At 43.6% G+C, this 27,095-nt stretch overlaps 2 protein-coding genes across 4 annotated transcripts in view; both read right to left on the bottom strand.

Annotated features, from left to right (window-relative positions):
* Positions 1 to 27,095, bottom strand: part of LOC121714755 (oxysterol-binding protein 2-like) — a 765,489-nt gene that overhangs the window by 595,037 nt on the left and 143,357 nt on the right. The gene's annotated exons all lie outside the window — the stretch shown is intronic.
* On the bottom strand, positions 1,587 to 8,851 carry egr3 (early growth response 3). Of its 3 annotated transcripts, XM_042099824.1 has the most exons (3): positions 8,334 to 8,849; positions 4,499 to 4,845; positions 1,587 to 4,363 (listed from the first exon to the last, which is right to left on the bottom strand). In XM_042099824.1, exons 1-3 carry the CDS (start codon positions 8,485 to 8,487, stop codon positions 3,734 to 3,736), a joined length of 1,131 nt encoding a protein of 376 aa, XP_041955758.1. In that variant the 5' UTR covers positions 8,488 to 8,849; the 3' UTR covers positions 1,587 to 3,733. The 3 variants fall into 3 exon arrangements, with proteins under 3 accessions (XP_041955758.1, XP_041955759.1, XP_041955756.1); XM_042099825.1 differs by having other exon boundaries at positions 1,587 to 4,845; positions 8,481 to 8,851; XM_042099822.1 differs by having other exon boundaries at positions 1,587 to 4,845; positions 8,334 to 8,848.

Here is a 27,095-nt window from a genome sequence, read left to right as displayed (position 1 = left end):
TTTCACAAGGCTTTCTAAACACAGCTCTCCTAAAAAACAGGTTTCTTTTCCATAAATCAAAATGTGAATTCACACAAGCCAGCAGCAAATCCACAGGGCAGCTATATGATCTGTGAGCACTGCCTTGGATATTTTTACAGTTGGCCTTTCTCTCTGATCTGCCTGGCGGAACCAGAAGCAAAAATAAATAAATAAGCAAAATTAAGCCAGAAGCTGTTTTGTTCATATATGTGGGGGGAGAAAAGCTATTTCTCATACCACATATGCTGCTTCAGAAATAAAGACATCAGTACAAACCAGAATAGGCTAAAATGACACCCTCTAACCAAGACCTATTATAGCTTATAGTAAATCCTTGGAGATATTTGATGTTTACTTATATAGATTATATTTGCCCTTTTCACCTGAGAACTGAACCAGCCTCTACGTTTGCCTCCCATTCCTTCAATTAGAGTGAAATGATTACTGAGATACAGTATGCTTGCTAATGTACACAGTTTTGACATTAAAGACCATTCCTCTGCATACAGGATCACAGCTGCCAAGATTTAACTTTTGGCTTCAGGCAAATTCCGATAAATGGGATGAATAATTTCACCTTTCTTTTCAAAATAAAATGCAACCACTCTATAATATCAAACATTCTGGATAGGCTAAACCTCTGACAAATTGTTCCATTTGATCACATATCTGTGGCCTAACCTTTGTTTATGCTGCTATTGTGCTATTAAAAAGGCTTTAGGAAATCATGAACTGCTATTTACAACATAAAGTGTGACGACTTCAAAACAGGCCTGTGTGTCACATGAAGTTTGTATTTTACGCGTGTGAAAACATTGCAGTCTGTTTTCATTGCACAGTGCAAGGGGATTTGGTCGCTACTCGACTGACACAAGATTCAGCGGAGCCGTTGGCCGTCTGGTTAATTGGAACTGGGTTGGAAACCTGCCAGAAAGTGGATACCGGTTCTTGCAAGACAAGGAACACTGGGCGTCAGACCAGTCGATTATTTTCAGCATGTTTTCCGTAACGTTGTTCTAACCCCAAGTAATTGCAATAAATGTAACGTTTTGTATAAAGTCAGAGGCATCATTCTGAGACATAAAAACATGACCAAACAGTGGGTCATTGCCATAGCCATACTGCCATAGCCTATCATGGTATCTTGGTCAGCTCATCGACACAGACAAATCAAAAGAGAGATTGGCTGTTGTAAACTAGACTGGAGCATTGAGGACAGTGTAGACTTTGTTGGCATTCCAATTATTGGTTGCATCTGAGTTTAAGTTGAATGGAATGGAAGTCATTCAAGTATAACTTTAGCAGGCCTATCATTTTTCATGCTGTTTGACTTTGGTAGACTACAATTCATGGTGTAAAATGTTGAAATTAGTTGAACTTCTTAGCTTAATTTGCTTTCTGCTTTAGTTGAATTGGATTGGATCCACTGATAGGTTTTCTGGCGAATATTAAAAAATAAAAGCTATGCCATGCCATCATTATGTAAACCAAGGGTGCTTACAGTATGTTTGCCATGTTTTTCCACCCTAAGGACTTTTTAAATCAAGATACACAACACATGTCTCTTTAGATTATTTTCCCGTTTATTTTTGTAATATTAGCACATTGTTTGGTGTTTCCAAGTCATTTTGAAAAAAAGTTTAGCACATAACAAATTATATTACCTATTTTGAAAATGGAGGATGTATCAAGTTTTAAACTGCCCCAATGCTCCACTCTCAGGCACACAAACTCACAAGTAACAATACAAAGTATGTACACAACATTTTTTCTCCAGAAAGAAATTGATATCCTCTCCATAAACATTCAGTCAATGTAAAAATGTGTGTTTAGGAATACAACTGTATTCATATGCACACAAGTACACAAACACAATGTAATACTGGAGCACATGGTCTTTTACATTCCAAGTAAAAAAATGTGTAATATCATATATTTAACTGTACAAAAATTCTGTCCTACATTTTTTTTTTTTTCATTTCAAGGGTCACCCTAGATGTTCTCAGAATAGTGACTGTGGCCTTTTCAAGTACATTAAGTTGGAGTTGGATCCTACATAAGAAATGTAGCCAAATGATCTTAGATGGCACTGGTGTAGTTGTCAGGCCTCAGCTGTCTAAAAAGAAAAAATATATATATATAAAAGCTAATGCAGTGGCTCTTTAAGCCAATACTTGACTGCAATGTATTTGCAGCATGAAATCCTAGAAAGGTGTGTACATCTGTTTCTGAACAGTATTTCATTTAAAACCAGCTCTATGTTTATTGTATGTGTGCTGGAGATACAGTGTGCATTGTATCCAGTAAGAGAAGTTACGTACACTAATTTTCCAGAAAATAGCCACAGTGGCAACAAAAAATACAACACATTTCACTCAAAAAGATATCTCATATGGCATTATTTATGTTTGTGCCCGGTGTTAAACCTTAGACACATACTACAGTATGTCTGTGTTGATGCATTGTTGCTATTGCAGCCCCTTAACATCAGTGCGTGCAGTATTACTAATACTAGATGCATGCAGGCAAAAAGCAGCAAAAATGAGAAAGGCGTTTTAGAATATTGGAGATTTTAGTGGGATGCCCAAGTGCTGGGGGAATGGCTCTATGAGTTGACCTCTAGAATTAGAACTTTGCTCTGACTCCTATTGGATCAGGTTGCAGATGCTTAAGGCCTGTTTTCATTTGGTATTGCACTTTCTTGTCAAAGGCTGTATCTCCTATATTAGAAATATTTAGAAGTAATGCACCTTTAAACTTTGGGGCATCACACAGACCAATTCAGACTTGGATGGATATTTTGCTGATCATTCGTTTGGAGTGTATCAGTTGGCACGTGCAGCGAATCACTAAATTACACTACACTGAAGGTAGTTTTACTTAACAAACAATAATGGGCCTTCTAGGTGCTAGTGCAAAGCCAATGGGTATGACCACTGTGGTATAACTGTATGTCTCTGAACACCTAAGCTGTTTTTGTACTTGTAAAGGCTCTTTGAATAAGCATCCGGAAAATTTCAGTAACTCAAACCTCTGATGTTAAGACTAAATTCCACGACCAATTATAGCTCGATTGGCTGTGGAATTTCAGGACATTTGGCACACTCCATAGAAAGAAAATAAAAAACAAGTAACTGATGGAATGATAGTAAAAAATAAACATTATTTAAACAATTGACAACAACCAAAGTGCTGCAAACAGTCAACAAAAAAAGCAAACAAAAATGATTGCACTTTTAAATAGACAGTCCCATAAAAAAATACATCTGATACATTTCACAATGTAATTTGTACCTTTACTACTTGACGGCCAATCACAGCCCTGACTGAAATAATAGTTTCTTGCACACTACTCTGTTGAAGACTGCAGGCGGAGAATTTTCAAAATACAAAAGGCAGAGTGCATAAACTCTGAGACGTATGTCCACAAATCTGTTAGTGCTCTCTTTAAGTGCCCCTTCTCTTTAAGTGCCCCTTTAAGTGCTCTAAAGGAAGAGCAGACCCTCCTAAATCACCTTAAAATGAAGGCAAGAATATTATCTGTAAAGAACAAAAATGGATGAGGGGTGTGGCGAAGGAAAGGAAACAAGTCTTTCAAAGTCTTTTCTTCTTGTCTTTGTTTTGTTTTTTTGTTGTTTTTTTTCATAGGAAACAGAGAAGCCCCAGTAGTAAATTGCCAGTCTATTTGTATGAGATGAGCTCCCCTTGAGCCCTATGCACATGTAGTGACAGTCATGATGCTGCCACTGCTTGTCCCTCCGCTGCCACAGGAGCTGGGGGGAGAGCTGTGGCTCGTGGACGCACCTGCGCCGCTGCCTTTGTCGGAGGGCTTCTTGTCCTTCTGTTTGAGATGCACCTTGGCATGCCGCTTGCGCTCGTCGCTGCGGGCGAACTTGCGTCCGCAGAACTCGCAGGAGAAGGGCTTCTCGCCCGTGTGCGTGCGGATGTGCGTGGTGAGGTGGTCGCTGCGGCTGAAGGAGCGCATGCAGATGCGGCACTGAAAGGGCTTGTGGCCCGTGTGGATGCGCAGGTGGCGCGTCAGTTCGTCCGAGCGCGAGAAGCGCCGGTCGCAGTTCTCCGCTGGACAGGCGTGCGGCCGCTCGTGCACGGGCGTCTTGCTCGGCCGGTTGGGGTACTTCCGCGGCCGGATGGGCTTGAGGGTGAGAGTCTGGGGAGGCTGGTGGTGTTGCGACGCGTGCTGCTGCCCCCCAATGAAGCCCGGGTGAATCTGCTGCTTGTCCTTGAAGGCCCGGATGGTCTCCAGGGGCGTGATGGGAGGCGGGTTCACCCGGATGGGGTCCATGGTCTGGAAGGGTTTGTGCTCCATTACGCCAACCTCGCCCTGATGGTGGAAGAGGTTGTAGTCAGGGATCATGGAGAACAGGCTGCCATCGATGGGGGCTTTGGAAGTGGTGTGATAGTCATTGCCCGGGTATGCCAGGGGCGTGCTAGTGGCGGGGCTGTGGTGGAAGGACACCTGTTCCGGGTACATCTCGCTGCAGGTGGAGTACGCGGGCAGTGGGGGACCGTAGACTTGCTCCATCTCCGAGGACTGCCCGCCCATGCTGCCGCCCGACGAGGACGTCTGTGTGGTGATGTTGCCGGGAGACGGAGACACACCCAGGATCCCGGCACTCACCAGACTGATGATGTTGTTGTCTGAGCACCACCCCGAGCCGCCGATCCCGCCCGATGGGGGGGCGTCGAACGCAAACTTCCCCAAGTAGGTGACTGTCTGGCCACTGCGATTGGACTGGAAACTGGACCCGTACTGAATCTCGGACGATCCTTTCTCGCTCCCCATGCCCAAATCCATAATATTATCTGCACAAAAACAGGAGAGAAATTCAGGAGTGCCATCAACAAACAAGCATTACTTAGACTTTAGATTGTTTTGTTAAAAACTGAACATCCTCAAGTTAAGTCATATGCTTGACATCATTCACAGAGTAAATGTTTACTATGACTCATGGACTTGCTTGGTCTGTAGTGGAATCCTTGGTTCATCTCAAACTCAAACTTTTCGCCCTACTTCAGCTGACTGTTCATCCAGAAAAACAGAAATCCCATAAAGTGAAAGACGGACATCCAATCGATGAGTAGAACTTAGAAGCAGCATATCTGACTTTGACACAAGTAAAGTTGCCGACCGAATCAAGGAGCAAAGTGAGTATACCCTCCTCCCCTCCCCTCTCTCTCTTTCTCTCTCTCTCTCTCTCTCTCCCTTTCTCTCTCTTTCCCTCACTCCCTCTTTCTCCCTCTCCCTCTGTCTCTCTCTAACATTGTCTGCCTCTCTTTCACTCTCCCCATTCTCGGCTTTCCCACAAGGTCCCGTAAATCAAGTTTCATATGCACCCTCGGATTATGAGACCATAGCAGTCCCACAGGAGTGTGGCCACAGCAGCAGTGGCTGTCCTGGGTCTTCTCACAACAGGGCATCAGCTCCACATAGCTCTTATCACACGCAGGTTCATTATCACAGAGAATCAGTGTATTAGGGACTCTGTCCTTTTTGTCCTGTGTTAATGTCCTTCTCTGTGAGCCGTGTGTCACCTTCTCTGCTTACATATTAAGTAAAGACACCAGTCGGATGGCACTTGGTCTGTGTAGCCTCATGCAACAGCCACTGTGCAGTCTGCAGCCTGACATCAATCAGTTCATTGGAGACATACTTTTTTGAGAATCAAATTCTACATCAGACAGGCATTAACCTGCACTGGCACTACTAACTCAGAACCTCTGTGTTAAATATACTGAAACTGCTCTCTCTCTCTCTCTCTCCACCAGGGCTTTAGCCTACGTCTGGTGGGCTACACATTGAAACAAACAAAACCAAAATTGCAGGCAGTGTCTGCATCCATTCAACACAAAAAGCATGGTGTCTGTGAAATGGCAGGTTGTCATTCATCCCTTATTGTTAAGAATTTCACTTTGGAAAAACGTTTCATTTTAACAGTGGCATTTTCAATGCTCTTAAAAATATGTAATTGTTGCTGAAATTAAGGCAATAAAAGTCTTAAGAAAGAAATATTTAGACAAAGGCATATGAAGATAAGATAAGATAAAACTTTATTAAATCCCACATCTGGGAAATGTACTTGTCATAACAGCCCAATAATGCATAAATGAAAAAGTAAGAAAATTGTATACAGTATGTCCAGCATACAAGCACACCTAAAAAATCACAAAAGGAGTAGAGTAAAAAAAAAAGTTTGCCTTTGCTCTTCTAAATTCACCCTAAACAGACATGAAGAAATCAAAAGATGTTTCATATGAAGTATTTATCCTGTAAGAATAATGTTTGTCATATTTTATAAATATAAATATTTAGCCGATATTAAACACGAATTGCAACCTAAATGCTGTCAGAAACGCCTAATAATATAAAGCGTCAGTAAATGACGAGGCTTCGGCGGTTAAGGAGCAAAAGCCTATGGATCAAGTGTGGTTTAATGAATTAAAATCAGAATAATTTATTCGGTGTTTTAAACAACGAAACAGATCGATAACGTAGGCCATGCCATTTTTCCCAGATAAATTCAATCAGACGCACATGGCAGTTGCGTATGAAGGACGTCCGTTCACATGACAGATGTCCTGTCTGTATATCATCGACAGAGGCTTGTCAGCTAATAATTTTGACAGAAATGTTTCCATGGCTCTCAGAAGGGACTTAAAACTCCCGTGATTTGCCACTTAATAGAGGAGAATATGCACATAGCTGCGTTCTATCACAGGCTGCCTGTTAATAACGCAAAGCCATCTTCCACTAAAAAACAATAATTTTAAACAGTAGGCTAATAGGCCTGTTATTTTATAGGCTGACAAATATTTTCTGATCTCATTAAACTAGGTGTATGCTACATCATGTTATTTATTTTCTTTTTGATTTGCTAAAAAATAATGAAATCTCCTCATTAAGGGGGGGGGGGGGGGGGGGGGGAGCAGTGTTCTTGCGGCATGGTCTAGCCTTCATCTAGTCTTTTTTTTTTTTAAATGGCACCTTTGATATTACTTATATTTTGTAGACAATTTTAAAAAATAAAATCAATAGGTCATCATAGACATCTAATATAATAAGTGAACTCAGTGAACCTTCGATTTGGAACAAACCACCGAATTGAAATTTAAACATAAGCTGTTGATGATATTTTCAGTGAGGTTGGAGCCATTAATTGTGACGGAAAACGTAGCCTATTATATATATTTTATTTATATTGCACAGGAAAAAGTTTAGTCGTTTATTTATCTATTTACTTACAACAGCACCCACCCCCATCCACCACCAAGTAGCCTAATGATCCTTAGAAAAGGGGTTTCAGTTTGTGAGTGTGAGCGAGCCTCTCTCTCTCTCTCTCTCTCTCTCTCTCTCTCTCTCTCTCTCTCTGTGTGTGTGTGTGTGTGTGTGTGTGTGTGTGTGTGTGTCAGTTAAGTAAATAGTCCATTCGGTCCATACAAGTCTATCGGCTTGTAGGCTATAGATGCAGATATTTTGAGTGAAGTTTGAAATTCTTCTTAGTGACTGACTTACACGACAAGTCATAGTAGATATTTAGAGGCGAAGTTAGATCAGTAAACTAATAAACCTCTAAATCCTACGGATTTCCATAGGCTCTGATCTTGTCCATCTCAAAATAAACGTGAGCTGTTTCAGTCTATGAAAGGCTCTCCTTTGCAAGTATTGCAGATACAGTTGCCAGTGCCCAAATGTCACTGTCTCCCCATCGCGACCAGTTCAATAATTTGCCACACCATTGTTGCGGCTTGCAAATACTAAATCCTCAAATGTAATCAGTGCTTTCTTGACTTCTCTAAACTTCTAACATTACATCTAGACTACGTTTCAACAGGCGTGCATGTTTTAGATTGTGGGCACCATCACTGTTTTACCATGTTATTGTTCAAATGGACCATCTTCCTCAGAATTTGATAGTGACGCTGAGTAAGCTACATCCATGTTATCATTCCCTGCCTGTCAACAGAAGATGTTTGAAAACTATCACCCGCGCTAAATAGTTCTGTGTATCTTGTGTCATACAACACAACAGACTTGGCAACATGTGTAAATGATAATCTTTCTATGCTTCCGAAATAATGATAATGTGCTTTTATTGCAAATGTATTAGCTTACGTTCCGTCGCCGTCGGAGCGCCTGTACAGTGCGGAGAAGAGCGCAAAACAGGTGCCTGAGAAGCGCGCCCGGCTTGGAGACAACTGTTGCCTTGTGAGCGTACTAAGAACTACGCTAACAGCCCCACAACCAAGACAAACAAAACCATAGCTCTAAGATACAAGTTAAGTTTAGTCTTTACCTGTGTTCATCTGCGAGTAGTGGGAAATAGAATCCGTGCTGGTGAAAATGTTCATAGAAGTCGGAATGTCCTCCTCTGGATAAAGACTGTCAGGAATTGTATTGATTAAACTGCTCATGGTAAGAGGGAGCTTCTCCGCTAGTTTACCTGTCATAGCAGTTATTCAGTTTGTCATTAATGACAGCGTGAAGGTATCCGTTGAGATACACCCGCAGTCTCCTCTCTTGATAGTGCGATGGAAGGTGATCAATGACGATGGTAGTGCGAGAACAAATCCCTGGTAATGCTGTATCCAACTCCCCGACCCAAGTCAGCACTTGGAACCTCTTCGTTGAAATGGAGACATGTAAGTTCAGTCGTGCTTATTATAAATTAAATAAAGAGTTTGTTGTCTCGTTTGGTGGGGATATTTAGAGTCTCTGGATCAATGAAACGATGGTGATTGCACTAGTGGAGCGCTGACTGCTGAGGGTATTGCTTAGACAGGGAACTCCAACGCTCACTTGTATTAAATAGGGGGACGGAACAAATCTGTGACGTAGATGACCATTTATGGATACACAAAGCTAGATCGTGCGCCACACGTCACCAATGGAAGCACCTCATAGTGGAACATTAGAGTCCGGAGCAGGAAGAGTGCTGGTGAAAGCCGAGCGGTCCTGTTCTGCGGACGTACCGGGCTATTTTTTTGTTTGTTTTAAGGTTATACAGTTTGTGTGGTTATGGTTTGTATGTTGCGTATTGAGTGTATGAAGTCTGTTAAATATGTTGCTGACCAGCCGCGAACATTTTCTTCGTCGCTTCTGTTTGGTGCGAGTTGGGCATCTTGTGCGTATTGACGCGTGTGAAACTTAAGTTCAATGGGCCTATTGTGTCAGTTTCCATGTGCAGGTGCAATATGATGAGGGTGCATTCAATGCAGCAGTGATTGTCTGTAAGACTACCGACCCCAAAAAATAAAAGGTCTTTTAAAATCTCGTCAATACCAGTAAGTAGAGAAAATACACTCATTAAACTTCACGTTTCGGCCACAGCTAAATGCACTGGTCATGAAACACACCCATATGTACTTTTCTGTTTATTTTATGAGTTAAGCTTTTGTGTGCACATTTTGTAAGAGAGTGGGTACTTATACTGCTCACTCAGTAGCCTACGGATGCCGTATTGGAATGTAAACATACAGAAATACACAGATAGTCTAATTAGAACGACTAGGTCACACTAAGCAACAATACAACTGGTGAGTTTATTCAAAACACCCGACGAGGGCCAAGTATACCACCATCATCCCATAACCTACAGAGAGCGCCTTCGGTGACCAGATCATCTCTTCCCACGCAGTAAGACTAGCGTTAGTATTCATTGGCACTCCTTTACTCAGACTTCTTATTAAATAAGGTTATGCACTGGCAGTTTACACATTTAAGGCGGACATTCACTTGCACTTAACATCTTAATACAGGAGGCAATAATTCTAACAGCCATAATAAATGCCAAGGCTTATGTCCAGGCATCACTATAATCAGCAGGCTATACATTACATTAACAACACTTTACAGTAGATGTGTTGTTCCGCAAGCAGTCTATTTGAAGCTTTTGAAAATTACTCTTATGTCCTTAGCAGCAGTGTGCACCCTCATGTTTAAGAGACGCCTTTCTGTAAAATACTGTGATGGCCTGGGATGTAAAAAAAAAAAAAACATATTTGTTGACATATGCAAATTAAATTAAATATATATGTATATATTTTTATTTTTTCAAGAGATGAAGATACAAAGTCAGAGGCAGCAACTGTTGCACTGGCTTACAAAGACGGCTACTGTCAGAGTTAATCGCTTGTAAATATTGCAAGCGCCTTGTAAATCCGCAGGCTTGGCTTTGGCTCACAGTGCTAAGTTCGCCGCTGAACTGGAAACTCCAAATAAGGAGTTTATCCGGGCCCGCCCCTCACTGTCTCTATTTGGTTAAGAGTTCCGGTGAAAGCAAAGTGGAAAAGCGATCGGAACCCACAGCCATTAAAGGAACCACAGAGGGCAAACGTCATGGGTCCCATTTCACCAATTTAGAAACCAGAGAGAAAATATCTTATCTTTTTTCTTCTAAAATAATAAGAACGTCCTTTGCACATTGTCACTAAGTTTGCTTACCACAACCAGTTTTTCCCCCAGTAGAGTTGCCTGTTGTGTTGCATTGTTTGAGTTTGCATACCCAAACTTTTTTCATAAAGCCATACATAATTATTGTTATGTTAATTCGCTATTATTTCCATGGGGAAAAAAGATAAGAGACTGCATATGGCTCATGTGCTCTTGCATTGGCATGGATTGTATGACATTACTAGGTTACACTGATAAGAGTGCCATTGTGATTGTTGTTGAAAATGTTCTTTTTTTTTCTTCTGTAGTTCAGGAAGAGGGCATTGACCAGCAAATCCATTTGAAATGAATGATGCAACCAGGGCCTTGAGAGCTCCAAGGGGGCTGTAGTAGGCTATACATCACTAGTATTTTAAACATCTGACTCCAGATATCTCAGCGGGACTCTCTGCCTAAAAAACTCTCTGGAGTTGGTCAGTGAGTGAGCAAGCCTATTGAGGAGGTAAGGGGAAGTTGATGCAGTATGCAGAGAGATTAGATTCCACTGCTGACTTTGATAGACGTTGACAGCCTATGTACAGGACTGCACATTACGAGAGACCAAAAAGGCATGCAATGCAGATAATGTACAAAAAAGCTAAGACTTTCCCTTTATGTCATAATGCATTTCTCATCCTCCTGAAAGTCCCTTAATTCAGTGTGTGTGTGTGTGTGTGTGTGTGTGTGTATAGATAGATAGATACTTTATTGATCCCCAAGGGGGAATTTAAGGTCTCAGTAGCATACAGACATCACACACAACATGCACTTACAGCAGAACAAGTAATATACATATAAAAAACTCCACTGTACAATAGAGACAGTAGAAGATAAAAAAAAAATACAAAAATACTAAATATACTATATAAACTAAATAAAATATCCACATAGTGTTCTTAAGGATGATCAAGCATGAGGCGCTTGCAGTGACAGGGCAGGGACTGAGCCTGTGATTCTGTATGCATGGTAAGGTGCTCTATGACAGTGTGTCATGGTGATGGTGCAAATGAGTAAGTCTAACAGTGCAACAGTGCAAGAATAAAGTCTAGAGACCAGCATAAAATAAATATGGACATATAAGAGAATAATGTATAATGTAGACAAGGTAATATAAAAAACTATATCAGTGCAAGAATAGGTTGAGGTAATAGTGTGTGTGTGTGTGTGTGTTCAGAGAGCAACTAGGTAATATTCTATCAACATGTATCAACAATCTGCCCACTAGTTCAGGGCCTCTTTGAGTGTGGCCTGTTACGGCATCAGCCAGTCCAGGGAGATGCGCTGTGCTGCAGACAGGCTGGCTCAGAGACCAACACATGGAGGGTGTAATAGTATTAGTTGTGAGATTCTCCTTAATGAACTGAAAATAGACTGTGTGGGTGAGCGACTGATTCATGCAGTGTGGTTAGGGGGCTTCAGAAAACACACACATGCACGCATACACACACTCCAGGGGAGACTCTGGTGGCTCATCTTTGTGGTTTGCTAAACTGTGTGTAGGTGAGGCAGCTGAGAGTTTAGTGCAGATGTTGTAGAAGATTTTGCTAAGGCCTAGTATTCAGTGAGGTGCACACCAGTCTGCAGTCTAATCTTGGTTCACTTACATAGTTTAATGATAGTAAGTGCAACACTCTGTAATATCTTATTATTATTAGTTATACATTAAACTTTGTGGAATTGGTCCTTGAGAGATGTCAAACATATAATGTAAAGATATACATAACAAACAGTAATGGCAAACATTAGGTTAATTAATGTTGAGCTCATTTAATTACAAATTGTAATAATTATAATGTTGATGTTTGAATGTCTCTCATTTAAGTTGTGAGGCAGCAACATGTTGCACATGTTCATCCAATGCAAAAAAAAAAAACAATCTGATGATCATAAGTGGAAAATAAGAGAGACACACCTGTGGAAAAAACACACTGAGTGCCACGGAGCCACTGAAAATGAAAATGGATACATGGTCATTTGAATGCGACTGTTTTTAGAAGAAAATAAAAAGAGGAACCAGAGGTCGCCTTTTTCCTCCATGACGTAGGCAGCACTCCCCATGCTTGTGTCAGGCTCACTCATCCATGTAGGGCGCACACAGTGCATTATCTGCTGAAGTGACAAAAGAACAGTTCAAAAGGAGGGGCCGGCTCACACTCTGCCCCAGCCTTCACTTTACTGGACTTATACACATAGAAGAGTCGCTGATTACCCCCTGAATGTGTTTCACTTGGCCTATTTAAGGAGACGTAGCTGTGAAAGTAACTGTTGAAGTGACTGTTTATTTTTTCTGTTCAGTCCAAAGTGATGGGGGAATGCAAGTGAATATGTCCCCCTGTGTGGAAGGAAGGCTTCAGAGGCGTACTTAAGAGTTACAGTGCAGCCAGGGACACCAGAACACTGGCAGTGTGTATACACAGTATATTCAGGTCGAGAACCTCCCTGAATTGTAATTGTTATGGGAGAGAGGGGTTGACTAGGATTTGTAGGTTTGTCAAACTGCAATTCGTTATGAACTTCATCCATTTGTGAAAGACCTGACCTAAATTTAAATCCTGTTGAGAGTTTCTGGACCCTACTCTTGTGCCATGAAATGTGTGTAATGTCCAATGCAAAAGTACAGCACAGCACAGCACCCGTAACACCATTATGCAAATAGTGAACACTGACCCCCCCATGTCAGCAGCCTGGCACGGTGCAACCCCCCTGATATTTTGATTATTTGGGATCACTGAGTCTGAGCACGCCCTCCCCCCACATATGTTCCTGATGCTGCGCCAGCAGAAAGCCATCCACCTCTTTAATGTTTGCCTACACTCCCCGCGACTATTCTTTTAGGGATGCAAACGAACGTGGGGAATCCCTCCGAACAGGAACTCAGAAGAGGAGAGCTTAACTGCTGTCACTGCACTTTCCAACAGGGAAGCTGCGGCAGACCACGGCGAGTGGAAACATTATCCAGCACCAGGGAGCATGCCTGGGGGGGCAAATTTGCATTTCCTCGACTTTCTAACATTAACTGGGACACAACAGAGATGACCACTGTCCTCGGATCAGCCGGGGCAGTTAGCAGCACTGGAAATCTCTGTTACATCACCTAGGCCAAGGTTCTCCTCATCTCGTTTGCATGTAGGGATTCCAGCGAGGCTCGGGGCTGGGCACGATACCTATCTGCAACATTTCACTATTGCATGGAAAAAAACAACACAAAGGCACTCTGGGGTATATAGTCAAATAAGTTGTGTTTTTTCCAGATGCACTAGTGGGGCCATTCAAATTGCCTTTCCTCGTTGTTGTTACAACCCATAGCGCCGTGCCCTAGTTAGTCCTCTACCGGAAGGGTTATCATTATGGGATGCGTTTTACTGTAGTAATTACACAATCATGGCCTTAAGTTGAGCTTTGAAATTGGGGCACAGGATCATTGTTTGTTTCCCATTATTGTTCACATCATTTTCCATAACAGTGTTTGTATACAAGCAGGGCTTAAGGCAGACATAGACATTAATACAGAAATTCTTGACAAAAGGTCTGGGGCTTGCGGCCTCTTCCCAGTTCTGTGTTCTATGAGATTAGTCAAACATTCTTTAATAAAAGCTACCAATTCTACTATCAAAACAGATGTGCCTCTTTTAGTTAATGTGTTATTTGAATTTATAAGTAAATCCTCTCATCTGTTATACACTTCTTAATTGACACTAATTTGCGGGCAAGACATTTCAAGCATTCAAGTGCCTCTGGAACTAACAGTACTAGAAGTGTTCCAGTAGGTGCAAGTGAAAGCAAGAAGGAAAAAGCACCAAAGTCATTGTTTAAAATAACAATCATAATTATCAAAAGTATAATCAAATGTATAATTATCATAATTATCAAAAGTAATGAAAAGTAGGTTATGATGATATAGTTTATATGCGAAGTAGTATATGCGTGAAAGAGAAAACTATCATAACATTGTACCTGTAAGCAACGTGTCAGTGGGATGTAGGTCAACAGATATAACATTACATTTAGATCCAGATCGGGGGTAGAGCTGGAATAAGAATGAGGTGCACTGATGGGTGAGAGGAAAGGGCTTGTGTTTGAGATGAATGATGTGTAAAATACTTTAAGCACACACCGTAAAAATAGATTTGCACTCTTGAATTTGTGAGAATTGGCAACGGTAATGGCACGTGTGTGAGTGTGAGTGGGTGAAATAGACAGCCTGGCACCTTGTTCGGACAGGGCAGTGGGAATGACAACCCCTTGTACTCTCGATGTGAGCTCAGGGACAGTCCTGCTGGGTGCGCTCCTGCCTGAAGTGGAGAGGTGTCAAAACAGACACCCCTGGTGATATACTGTGCCATTGCTGATGGCTGAGACTTGCGATATTTCCTTCTTAAATTGATGAGGAGGACGGTAAATCCTTAAGTCCTTATCCCACACCCGAAGTTCAACCTGCCAAAAATATGCGCAGAGCAGAATCATGGTGGTAAATGTTTATGCATATTTTTTCCACCTTTCTGCGGTTAGGCAATTGCATAGATTATACTGATTCTCTTTAATTACGATAGTTTGAATAAATTAGACATTTATTAAATGCTTCTTTTTGTGTGTCAAGGGAGGCTTTAAGCGGCTGTGTTTTGAAAATGAAATATGCTTACATTTTCCCAAAGAGCTAAAGCTGTCATAAATGTATTACTAGGGCCAAGGTGCTTTTTAAACATATAACCTTCCCCTTATGAAACGCAGTGCATGAGAATTTGCATAATTTTGAGCTCAATCCATTTAAATGTGCCAACTGCAGAGGAAAATAAAATTTGACATCTGCGTACCAGTATACAGCATGCCACACATTTTTTTTTAGGTAGCCTATTTATTTTCTTAATTTTTTCACTATTTACCTGTATTTATTAGCCAGTAATGTAGGATGAGCAGTTATTTATTTATCTTCCCCCTCTTGAATCCTACCGGGGCCCTAGGTAGGGCCAGAGGCGGACATCCCAGTTCCAGAAAGTAAAAGTCCTGCCATATAATCTTTCTACCTGTGCACTTACAACAGCTGATATCACTAATGATCTGATCTACCTGGCTGCTGAGGATGAGCTGGTTTACTAAATGGTTGGATCAAATACTTGGCAGGATGTTACTGAGCTGCTGTGGCTGGACAGTATGTGTATATTCACATTCATGTATATTCTGGAGCTTGGTGTTTTATGCCCCCAACGTTGACTTCAAAGCAGCGCTGCCTGGAAGGCACTAGAGTTAGGCATGGGTTAGGGTTAGGTTTAGGATTAGGTGCCTTTAAGTCAGCGGTGGCAGCGTTGCCTGGAAAGCGACGTTGGACGTTGACATAAAACACCATTGAGCGAGGTATGTTGTATGCTGTATACTGTCTCCTATGTTGAGTGCTATAACACTGCAAATTTCTCCTTTGGGAGACTTAAAGGTTTATCTTATCTTATCTTAAACAATATTGCAATTGTAGATAGGAAATAGGACAGCACTCCAAATTAACTTTTCATCACGTGGACATTTCAAGCCAGATGCCCATGTTTACGCCAGAGCATATACGATATATAAGATGTGTGATTTATTTTCTTCAGATTCTACATGCAGCACGAGACATATTATGTAGTACCACTGTGCTGTACATCTAGTCTGTAACAGTGTTAAAATTGTTGTTGTGCCTGTAATATCTGTTTATGAACTGTTGTGTGTGTAGCTGCCAAAAACGCACCTTTTCTTGTTGAGATGTCGAGGGCACATCCAAGACATCCGAGAGTGAGTGGCTTGCTCATGAAGCCCGAGTAACTTTGTGGTGTTTATGCAGAAGTTCTGTGTGCATTCTGTTTGTGGAAGACTGGCGTGTGAGAGCTTAGGCTGCTTTAGTCTGTGAGACCAAACAAACGCATAAGCACAACAAGTGATCAATGACTTCTCAGAGTTCATACAGGGGGCACCGGCAAGGCTACCAATGCCGGCTTAACCACCAAAGGAACAAAGACCCTGACTACCTTCTCCATCTTTCTCTGCAACGATGAGGCACCACAGCGGGTTCAATGAAACCACCAACCGACATTGATCATCAGCACATCAAAGTCCCTCTAGTAAATCCGTCCTTTTTTTCAGACATCTGGAGTATTGATACCTAGTGCCTCTCCAAGGGGAACTGCTGGTTGAAAACCGATATCCCTCTTAGGCGGGGGTCTGTGGGACCGACCCTATGCAGGCCCGGGTGAAGTCGGAGGGGTCCTCGATATCTCAGTGGACACTGGGGTCAGGCACAGGAGTTTAGCTCTCCAGCCTTTCACCCCCCCAACACCCCACCCCCAGTTTCCAGAATATTCTGACGAGTTCAAAGTGGGTTCAGCCTCCTCAACAAACTCAACTTTGTTGACCTGGTGTTGTCATACAGTGGTCAGGAGTCAAATGACATTTGGCAAACAGAAATGCAACACACAAAAACACATGCATGCATGCATGCAAGCACGCATGCGCGTGTGCGCACGCACACACACACACACACACACACACACACACACAAACACACACACACACAAAAGTCCTGTGCCCACTCCTGTCACTACTTCTCCTGGCCTGAAGTAGCTCCTCGAAATATTTTGGTTCAAGTTCCACTGCGGCTTCCGGCTGCACTGCGGTCTCGGTTTCACCCCTCACTTCCTGTCTTGGCCCTGACGTACTTCCTCCCCTGATTTAGACACAGCTCTTTCCACACACAGACGCGTGATAGTAAACTCACTTTCCTCACTGGTGTTTTGGGTGTCTGGAAAATGGTCTGAAAATCCCCGTCGGCCTCACAGCCTCTCTTTCCTTAACTGCTCGCACCTCACGCTAAGTTCACGCTGCACACTGGGTATTGCGGTCCAAAGATGGGGATTTTTTATTTGTTTACATAACAATGTGGGCTGGATGCTTGGTTTGTTAAACACTGACAGTAGCACAGCTAGAAATGAAAACTGCTGAAATGCAGCAAAACATTCACATAATCACAATTGCAACTTCAATTTACATAGGTGACCGTTTTTTTTATTAAGCTGAATGAACTCATGCAGGCCGGGCTCATCTACCACTACAAGGAACTTGCATCAGGCACGCAAATGAATGGGTTAAAAATACTGCTTCTGGTGCAGACTTGGACATAAATACACAATGTGGTTATAGCGTGCCTATTTTTGCTGGTTTTAAAGTTTCGGAAGAGAGAGGGTGAGAGAGAGAGAAAAAAAGATTTTTTCATGCTCTTGTTATGCAATCCATAGACTGAAGATGCCACTAAAAAACAAATCAGTGTCACTTTTTCATACACATACTGGCTGGCAGTTCAGTTAGATTAGACACTGATTTAAACAAAATGACTGATTATCAAAGCAGGAGACGGTCCTAACTAACCAAACACACATAGCTGAAGAGCTTTTATGATATACTTACTAAAAGCCTTGTGCTGCATAATCAAGTAACAGTTACTGGCAGCACAAAACATGCCATCTATTCCCCAGACAATGAACTTTAGAACACCAACTACACTGCCAATGTCTGTGGGGGATTCTTTTTAAGTCCAGACATTCAATCAAATCCTACAGTCTACATCCAATTACATTAAACAGCTGAAACCCAAGAGCCCTTGAATGAGTGGAACGATGCCACCCGTCCATGTTTTATGGACTACTGGGGACGACAGACAGGAAGACATTCCTCAGTCCTCATAGTTCTGGGTGAGGAACTGCACGGAGGCCATCGGACGTCGCAGCCCGAATCTGCCAATAAATGCTTGAGGCTCCCAGTTCCCTAAAACAGAAAACAAACAAGACAAATGCATACCAGCTTATAAACATGTACTGCATACCAGCTTATAAACATGTACTGCATACCAGCTTATAAACATGTACTGTACTACATGGGCATTTGTATCCATCAATTACACAGCATTCAGCATTCATATGACACACAGTGTTCACTATAACTGACGAAACCCAATTATTTACATATTTTATACATACTATTCTTATATGTGATATATTCAAAAATGACCTTCAACAAGCACTGCAACTTGAGGGCCTGCATAGTCTGATTGGGAGAGAGAAGTAAAGGCCTAAAGACTAAATATTTGCACAAAATCACACTTTTAATTAAATACACATGTTCTTATTAGTCTTTACACACCCAGGACAAAATTTGTTGCAACAACAAATAAATTTGACTGAACGAATTTCATCCATGGTGCATAGAGACTATTTTGTCCAACAATTCAGACTATATCTGGAATGGCCCTAAGTTTCAGGGCCTCTCTCTCCCTCTCTCTCTCTCTCTGTCTCTGTTGGCCTGTGGGTCCAGACTGAGAGAAGGGCTGGTGAGAGCAGCACGTGGCCCTGAGCTGTGACTCAGTGTGAACAGCACTGCTGAAAATAAAACATGTTGCCGTAATCCTGGAGGTGGGAACGCGAGAAACACTTTTTGGCAAGAAGGAATGATTCAGTCGCCTGGACCGTGTTTTTGTGTTCTGTCCTTCTCTCTCCTTTTCTCTCTCTCTCTCTCGCTCCATCCCCCTTTTAAGCAAACACCAGACGGCCATCCGGCTGGTATGACAATATCATTTTATCAATTTGACAATGGTTTCAACCCCACCACCCCTACCCCCAGTCCCCCCCCCCCCCCCCACACACACAAACAGATCAGAATTAGACTTCCAAGGCAACAACTTGGCATCTTGTCCTTTAGAAAAAGGTAAACTTTTGCACCATAAACAAAGCCTTGGGCCTGCTAGGAGCCGGACACCGACTGACAGACACAAAGAGCCAGGGAGTGCACAGATAGTACACAAACTATGAGCTATTTTACCATCTATGTAAAATGTACCCCACTAGATCATGTAAGTCTGGCCATTTCAGATCTTCAGAGGAAAATAGGTTGTTACTATGAAAAACCCTTTATTAATATTATAAAGGTTTGATATGACATCATCTTCTCTACAATCACAGTGGAGAGGCGGTGAGAGAGGAAGCATGATTGTGGTCTAAAAAATGCCCAATGAAATAACAGGATGAGAGAGTGAATTTATTTAGCACATCAATCAGCAAACAAATAGACATGGTGATGAGATCTATCTTTGTGACTCGGGAAACCCCATGTAGTTCAAAGCTGCACAGCAGACCACATCCTGGAAAGAGCAACTGTGTGCGCGTGTGTAGAAAAGGGCCTGTATGTGTGTGTGTGTGTGTGTGTGTGTGTACACATGTGTTGGCTGGTGTGACTCTGACCCTGTACTGTAGGCGAGAGAGCGCAGAGATGGCGAGGCACAAACACAGTGAGGACAACCACAGTTTCTTACTCTCAGCCACTGAGTGTATGTGAGCCATGGGGGTTGGCGGGTTGGCGGGTTGGGGGTATATACCCCAGCGGCCTGTCTGCCACACTACTTGACAGGAGAGGCTGGCAGTGACTAAACAGGTGGCTCGAGGGGCCAAGCCTGCCAAAAAGATATGAAAAACAAAATAAAAAAAATGCCATGGAAATAGTCCATGGTGTCAATGTCTCCCTAATTAGGATTGATTACCCTTACATGCCATGTGAAATATGATGTGTTATGCAGGGGGCTTGGCTCAGGCACAGGCTGCAGTATTAGCTTCTTAGTGATATTTGCAGATGACATACCAATCCAGTGACACAAGCCTCTGGTCAGAGGAAAGCAACCCAGGAAACGGAGAGAGACCCGGGCAAGGAGGCTGAAATTCAGCAAGTGAAATGAAAAGAGAGAGAGAAAAAAAACTAATATAACATGAAGGACAATGGAGGCTCCAGATGGGTCCCATGGAGAGAGAGAGAGGGAGAGAGGCCAAGGTCTCCAATTCAGGTTGGATGAAGATGTTACCTCAGTTGAACTTATCACATTTGCCCACTACAAAACATACACACACACACACACACACACACACACACACACACACACACACACACACACACACACACACACGCACACGCACACACACACTTTCGGATCTCACAGGTATTTCTATGAGAGACAGACACAGAAAGAGAAAGACATAGAGAGAACAAAAGAAAGAAAGAAAGAAAGAAAGAAAGAAAGAAAGAAAGAACGAAAGATAAGGAACGATAGCGAGAGTAAAACAGAGAAAAAAGTTATTCTGAGAGAGACTGAGGACCCATGTGTGTTCCAGACACACACACACACACACACACACACACACAGAGTCAGTCACAGGCAAACACATGAGAAAAACAAGTGTCTAAGAGAGTGAGAGAAAGAAAAAGAGAAGTAGATTCAATGAGATGAAGGCAGAGAGTGGCCAAGTCAGTCCCAGGCAAACACACGAGTAAATCAGTGGATGAGAGAGAGAGAGAGAGAGAGAGAGAGAAAGAGAGAGGAATGAGAGAGAGAGAGGAATGAGAGAGAGGAATGAGATAGAGAGATCATGAAAGAGAGAAGTAGAGCCAATACGAGAGGAATGAGAGAGAGGAATGAGATAGAGAGATCATGAAAGAGAGAAGTAGAGCCAATACAATGAAGGAAGAGAGAGAGAGAGAGAGTAAATAAGGGAGAGAGTGAGAGTGAGAGTGAGGAGGAGGGAGGCCATAAGTGGTGGGGTTGAGAGGGGGAGGGGGAGAGTGGTGGGGCCGTGTAATTGAGTGGGGTGAGCTGACCTGTGCTTATGACAGGAACTGACCCATGGGCCCCTCTGCCCCCAGGAGCTGCAGGGATAATGCCCCGCCTCTGCAGATCCTGACCTCAGACAGGAGCTCACCTATGCTCACACACACACACACACACACACACACACACACACACACACACACACAATGATGCACAATGCTACAAACACACACACACACACACACACACACACACACACACACACACACACACACACACACACACACACACACACACACACACACACTGACCAGTATGTATACTGTATAATCATCAGTATTGTGAATATCCAACACTTGAGCACGCTGAAAAGGACAATCTATGGGTACTCACAGATTGACAAGGGGACTCTAAAGAGACGAGATGCACATTACACCAAGAATACATAGAATACATGGAACTCCTTTTTGAGGAACTCTGGATGACTCTTAGAACCCGCCAGCACTTGGAACTACATACGCAAGAGGATGTAGAAGGGAACTGAGTATGAATCTGTTGACACTGTCACCTTTCTCCTATGGGCCTTTCCAAGAATCAATTCTACATTCTCAGCCTAGGTAGAGAAGTTAGAAGTTATATGGTCAGAACTTAAGCACACAGTAATTAAGAAGTGCATGCACCGCCACAAAACTATTTGGTAATATTGTATAAATTCAGACTTTCTGAGAAAATGAATCAGAGTAGACGCTGACGTGACATCATTCAAACAAATCCAGGTAGGAGATGGACCGTGACAGAGAACCACCCAACTGTGCTGCCAACCCACAGACAACATGGTGACACACTTGTGTGTCACAAATATAGCATGTTGCCATATTCAACAAAACTCTGGACTAAGAATAGGATTTTAATGTAAGCACCACCATGGGCCCAAGACAAGTAACGTGCGAAATGTGTTCTAAGCTGGCTGAGGTCAGATCTGACACGAGAAGCAGGCCAGTGATGAGTAGAGCAGACACTGGGTTGGCTACTACTCTAAAAGACTCTGCGATCAATCAACTGTTCTTTTACTGATCAATTCCCTCTACAATCAATCACCTGATGGAGAATCGTTTCCAACTCCACAGTGATATGGGACTTCTAAGGGGAGACCGGAGTCCTCCTAAAGCCACTTGAAGTGAGAGGGATTTGACCTCCAAATTGAAATTCAATGTTGGCTAAACTCAAGTCCAAGAGAGTTGGAATCGGGGGTGGGGTGGGGGGGGGGGGTAATGCTGAGGGCTTTGGTAAGTTGTGAGGATCAGACCGAGAGTTCAGGTCATTTTTCTCAGCACGTTTTAAAAAACAACAAGAGCTGCCTCTAATTTAGTCAGAGAGAGAGAGAGACAAAGAGAGAGAGAAAGAGAGAGATGGATCGGTTTGAAGACTCCATACTATGCATCATTACGGGAAAGCCCCTCTAAAGTCCAGCTGCTATCTCCTCCTTGCTCGGGGGTTACAGTCAGATTCACTCACAGACGTCCAGACTAGACCAGCCCAGCCCAGTCCATCTCAGTCCAGGCCAGGCCAGCCCACGGGTGTCTCCTGTTGTCATCGCAGGCCCAGAGAGGAGTTCAGCTAACACCCTGATTTACATGGCGGGCCCAAAAATAGCTAATTTCGGCAACGCTAGTCGACACTCTCTTTCCACTTCCTCCGATATGCCTGCTCATGGAACGCAGCGCTGATAGGAAGCCGTGAGTGAGCGAGCGAGCGAGTGAGGTTGCAACTTTCTTCCTCTCAAGGGGCTCCGCCCCCTTCAGAGTCACTTTCTCTCCTCTGCGCTGGTGTGAACTGCAGGGGAAGCACGTGGTGTGTGTGTGTGTGTGTGTGAGTGTGTGTGTGAGTGTGAGTGTGTGTGAGTGTGTGTGTGTGAGTGTATCAGTGAATGACTGACTGAGTGAGGGAGTTGTGTATGTGTTTCAGTGAATAATTGACTATGGTGGTGTGTGTGTGTGTGTGTGTGTGTGTGTGTGTGTGTGTGTGTGTGTGTGTGTGTGTCAGAGTGTGCCTGTGAGTGTATGTGTATCCATGTTAGGACAGAGAAAACTGCTTATCTAATGAATCTTTGAGGAGGTGTACTACAGTGTATGACCTTGCACTCTATAGGAGAGGGGGGGGGGGGAGAGAGAGAGAGAGAGAGAGAGAGAAGACAAAAGAGCAAGAGAGAAAGAGCAAAAAAGTGTCACTGAGGGGCTTTTCCAATTTCACCACAAAAACAGAGAGAGAGAGAGAGAGATGGAGATAGAGATAGAGAGTATGACTCATCACAACATGGCAGAGCATGGGGCCCTCTCTCCCCTGCCTACACATCTCTGAGCCATCTGCAGTCTCACTGTACAAGTCAAGAGCTCTGCTTTTGGATCAGAGGAGATGTTTGGGAACCAATGTGCATGAATGCCACAAGCTGGCCATTTGGGGCCTGTAGCAACACTCTCCTGTAAGAGTATTCGTACACAGTATGTGCCATGAATGAGGGATCTGGAGAGATGGTATACACACCGTGAGCAGATGGATTCTAGAAGCATATTTATTAGTGTTAGTATTTATTTATTTATTATTAGTGTACATATTTATTAGTGTTTACACAGTCAGTAAGGGACATGGGAGTGCATAGGCTGTTTAGCACACGGAAGCAGGCACTACGGTGAAACGCGCCTGTGCAATAAAATTAACGTGTGCAACGTGTGTCCTTTTTCTCCCTTCATTTACTCAAGCCACAAGTTCATTCCAGCCTCTAAGAGTCTAAAAAGTGAAGTGAGTTGGACTGAGTGAAGCCTGACCCTATCCCTGTGTGTATAGGCAATTCACACACACACGTATGCAGATATGGAACCAGACAGACAGACACAGAGTGGGACATAATACAACAGACAAGCACACTATACCTCCATCACACACAGACAAGCACACTATACCTCCATCACACACAGACAAGCACACTATACCTCCATCACACACAGACAAGCACACTATACCTCACACTATACCATCACAAAATACTGAATTGAAATGACTGAAACTGAATGAAATATGTTGATTCCTGATAAAATAAAATAAAATTGACTCAGTGATGTTGTGGAATCATATAAAGTGCATAAAGGCTAAGTGTGTGTGTGTGTGTGTGTGTGTGTGTGTGTGTGTATTTGTATGTGTGTGTACAAGTGTATGTGTATGTATGTGTGTGTGTGTATCTGTATGTGTGTGTGTGTGTGTGTGTGTGTGTGTGTGTGTGTGTGTGTGTGTGTGTGTACGTGTGTGTGTGTGTGTGTGTGTGTGTACGTGTGTGTGTCTGTATGTGTGTGTGTGTGTGTGTGTGTGTGTGTGTGTGTGTGTGTGTGTACGTGTGTGTGTCTGTATGTGTGTGTGTGTGTGTGTGTGTGTGTGTGTGTTGTGTGTGTGTGTGTGTGTGTGTGTGTGTACGTGTGTGTGTCTGTATGTGTGTGTGTGTGCGTGTGTGTGTGTGTGTGTGTGTGTGTCTGTCTGACTGGAGGCCTGATTAATGATGGGATCAGTAGGTGGGTGGGCGACTCCAAGCTGGCCATTACTACACTCCACACTGTTGCAAATGGCTTCAATTACTGTGCTGAGGACTCTGCTGAGGCGGCAATATCAGCTGGCAGCTCAGGAGCGCTCCAGAGAACCAGGCGTCCACCCCACAAGGGCTACTGTACTCTACTCTATGTGTGTGAAGATGGACTTGCACCTTCCTGACCTCTCTAAACAACTACAGTTAGGAACAGAAAGTACGGCTGGAATGTCAGAACCACCATCATACACTTGTGGAAACAAAATGAGAGTGGATACCGCTGTGTCTAGATGCTGTAGTCCACCTGTTATGATCATTCACCATGTGAATGGTGAAGATTATAGAGTTCATGACCATAAAGCGAGTTTCTGGTTTATGTCAAAATTACTTTGAAAAGTGTTGATTTTTTCCTCCCAATAAATGTTGAGATATTGAAATAGTAAATTTTTGTCATTTTTACACAATTCATCCACGACATGTACTGTATTTGTCATTAATTTTCAGCTAAACCTTGTAAGTGATGCTGCATACTATCCTACTACATGAATGACATATGTTGCAAAGATATTAGGCAAACTACTATCTTCAGTCTGTTATTTATTGTATAAAGACTAACCTCAGATTACAAAATTGTGACACTTCCCACAGCCTTAGCACGGAGGAGCTAAAAGCAACCCAAGAGCCTCTCTTTGTAACCCGCTGCACATTCTCTGAGATGGCATTGAGGCTTGGTTGCCACAATGCCAGTCTCACCTCCAGGCTGGCAAAGGGGTGGCCCGTGTCCTTGGCTGTTGGTACACACTGTCCATGCCAACTGGCAGATAAGTGACACTAGCACCCGGTCCCGTGTGTGTATGTGTGTGTGTTTGTGTGTGCCCACCCACGCCTTGCCCTCGTCATCGAGGTCTGTGGAACCCCTGGCACGGTCACGAGCATTGACACACTAGGCCCTGTGGGCTTGCCGAGGGTGCGGGGATTCCCCACCACCATCATGGCCACGCCCCTCCTGTCCGCAGGCTGGGTACGTGCCCTCTGCTCCGCACCCCTCCCTGCCACTTGTGTAATGACCAGCTGTCCCTGTCCATTTGCTGACCCACATTTCATACCAAAACACACACACACACACACACACACACACATACGTGCGCACATACACATGCACACACATACACACACCCACTCACACAAACACACAAATGCATGCACACATAGATACATACACACACGCTTACACGCACACATACAAACACAGGTACACAAACACACACACACACACACACACACACACAAACACACAAATGCATGCACACAAATACACATTTATACTAATTTATACAAATACTGTATAATGTTTAACAAATAAAATACATACTATGTACACTCCTTTTACTATAAGACACAGATTGATTTAATCAGACTAGTACATCCAGTCACACACACACACACACACACACAGACACACACAACAAGTTGCCAGCGTGAGGATCGCTGCCCCACCCACTCCAGAGCCCCTAACTGCCCCCTCACTCCCCCGCCCCTCCCCCGCTCCTCCCCCCACCCCAAATCATGTCATTGGTCTGGGCCCGCGACAGTTGCCACGCCGACATCCGCAGATGAAAGCGAGGGCCAGCGTCAGATCAGAGCCGGCAAATCGAGTCAGGCGCAGGGGCCGGTGGAAGTGGGAAATGGTCATTAGGAGTCTCCACACCCACGGCCCCAGCGCTCCTCACCCACCAATCACCTCAATTAGTGTCAGCCGCCCTGAGGGATGTCCTCTGGTGGCGCGCCACGGGCCGGGGAGGCGGACGGACGCGGACACTAACGATGGAGCGGAAGAGCCGGCTCCACGCCGCCACTGGCCCGCCACCGGCCCGCCACCGCTCCCGGGATCTTGTGGCGTTTCCCTGCTGTCTTTGCTGAGGCAGGTTAAATATAAACTGCTGCAACATACACACACACACACACACACACACACACACACACACACACACTTATTTTGATAGTCATGAGAGGATAAGTGAGGTGAAAAGCAAAGGCCTGCTCAGTCAAGTGCTCAGAGAAATCCTCCGTATTAGCTGGTAATGGGGCCCTCACAACTTTAGAAAAGGATAAAATGACTAAGATAAACAAAAAAAAGTTCATACACATTGCGCTCACAAACCAAAACAAACAATCCTCCTGCTCTTGTCAAAAAACAGACTGATGACAAATCGACTGACATGGCGGTCATTGCGCTGGACTATTATAAATTCTTTAATTTCATTTCCTTGGAGGACAGCTCTGAGAGGGAGGAAGTAGTTGAACGCGGGTGATGGCCGGGGCCCGGGGCATTAGCTCTGGGTGTGTCCAGTCTAATTCTGTGGCAGATGAAGGTTAGACATGGGGAGGGGGGGCCAGGCCAGGGCCAGGCCTGCATGCATGCAAGTCAGGGGTTAAGACAGACTCATGGAAGGGAT

This window comes from Alosa sapidissima, chromosome 8 (genome assembly GCF_018492685.1).
Source record: "Alosa sapidissima isolate fAloSap1 chromosome 8, fAloSap1.pri, whole genome shotgun sequence".
In the NCBI taxonomy this organism is placed as follows: domain Eukaryota; kingdom Metazoa; phylum Chordata; class Actinopteri; order Clupeiformes; family Clupeidae; genus Alosa; species Alosa sapidissima.
The sequence above is the reverse complement of the archived record's forward strand: the minus strand, read 5'-3'. Positions and strand labels throughout refer to the sequence as shown.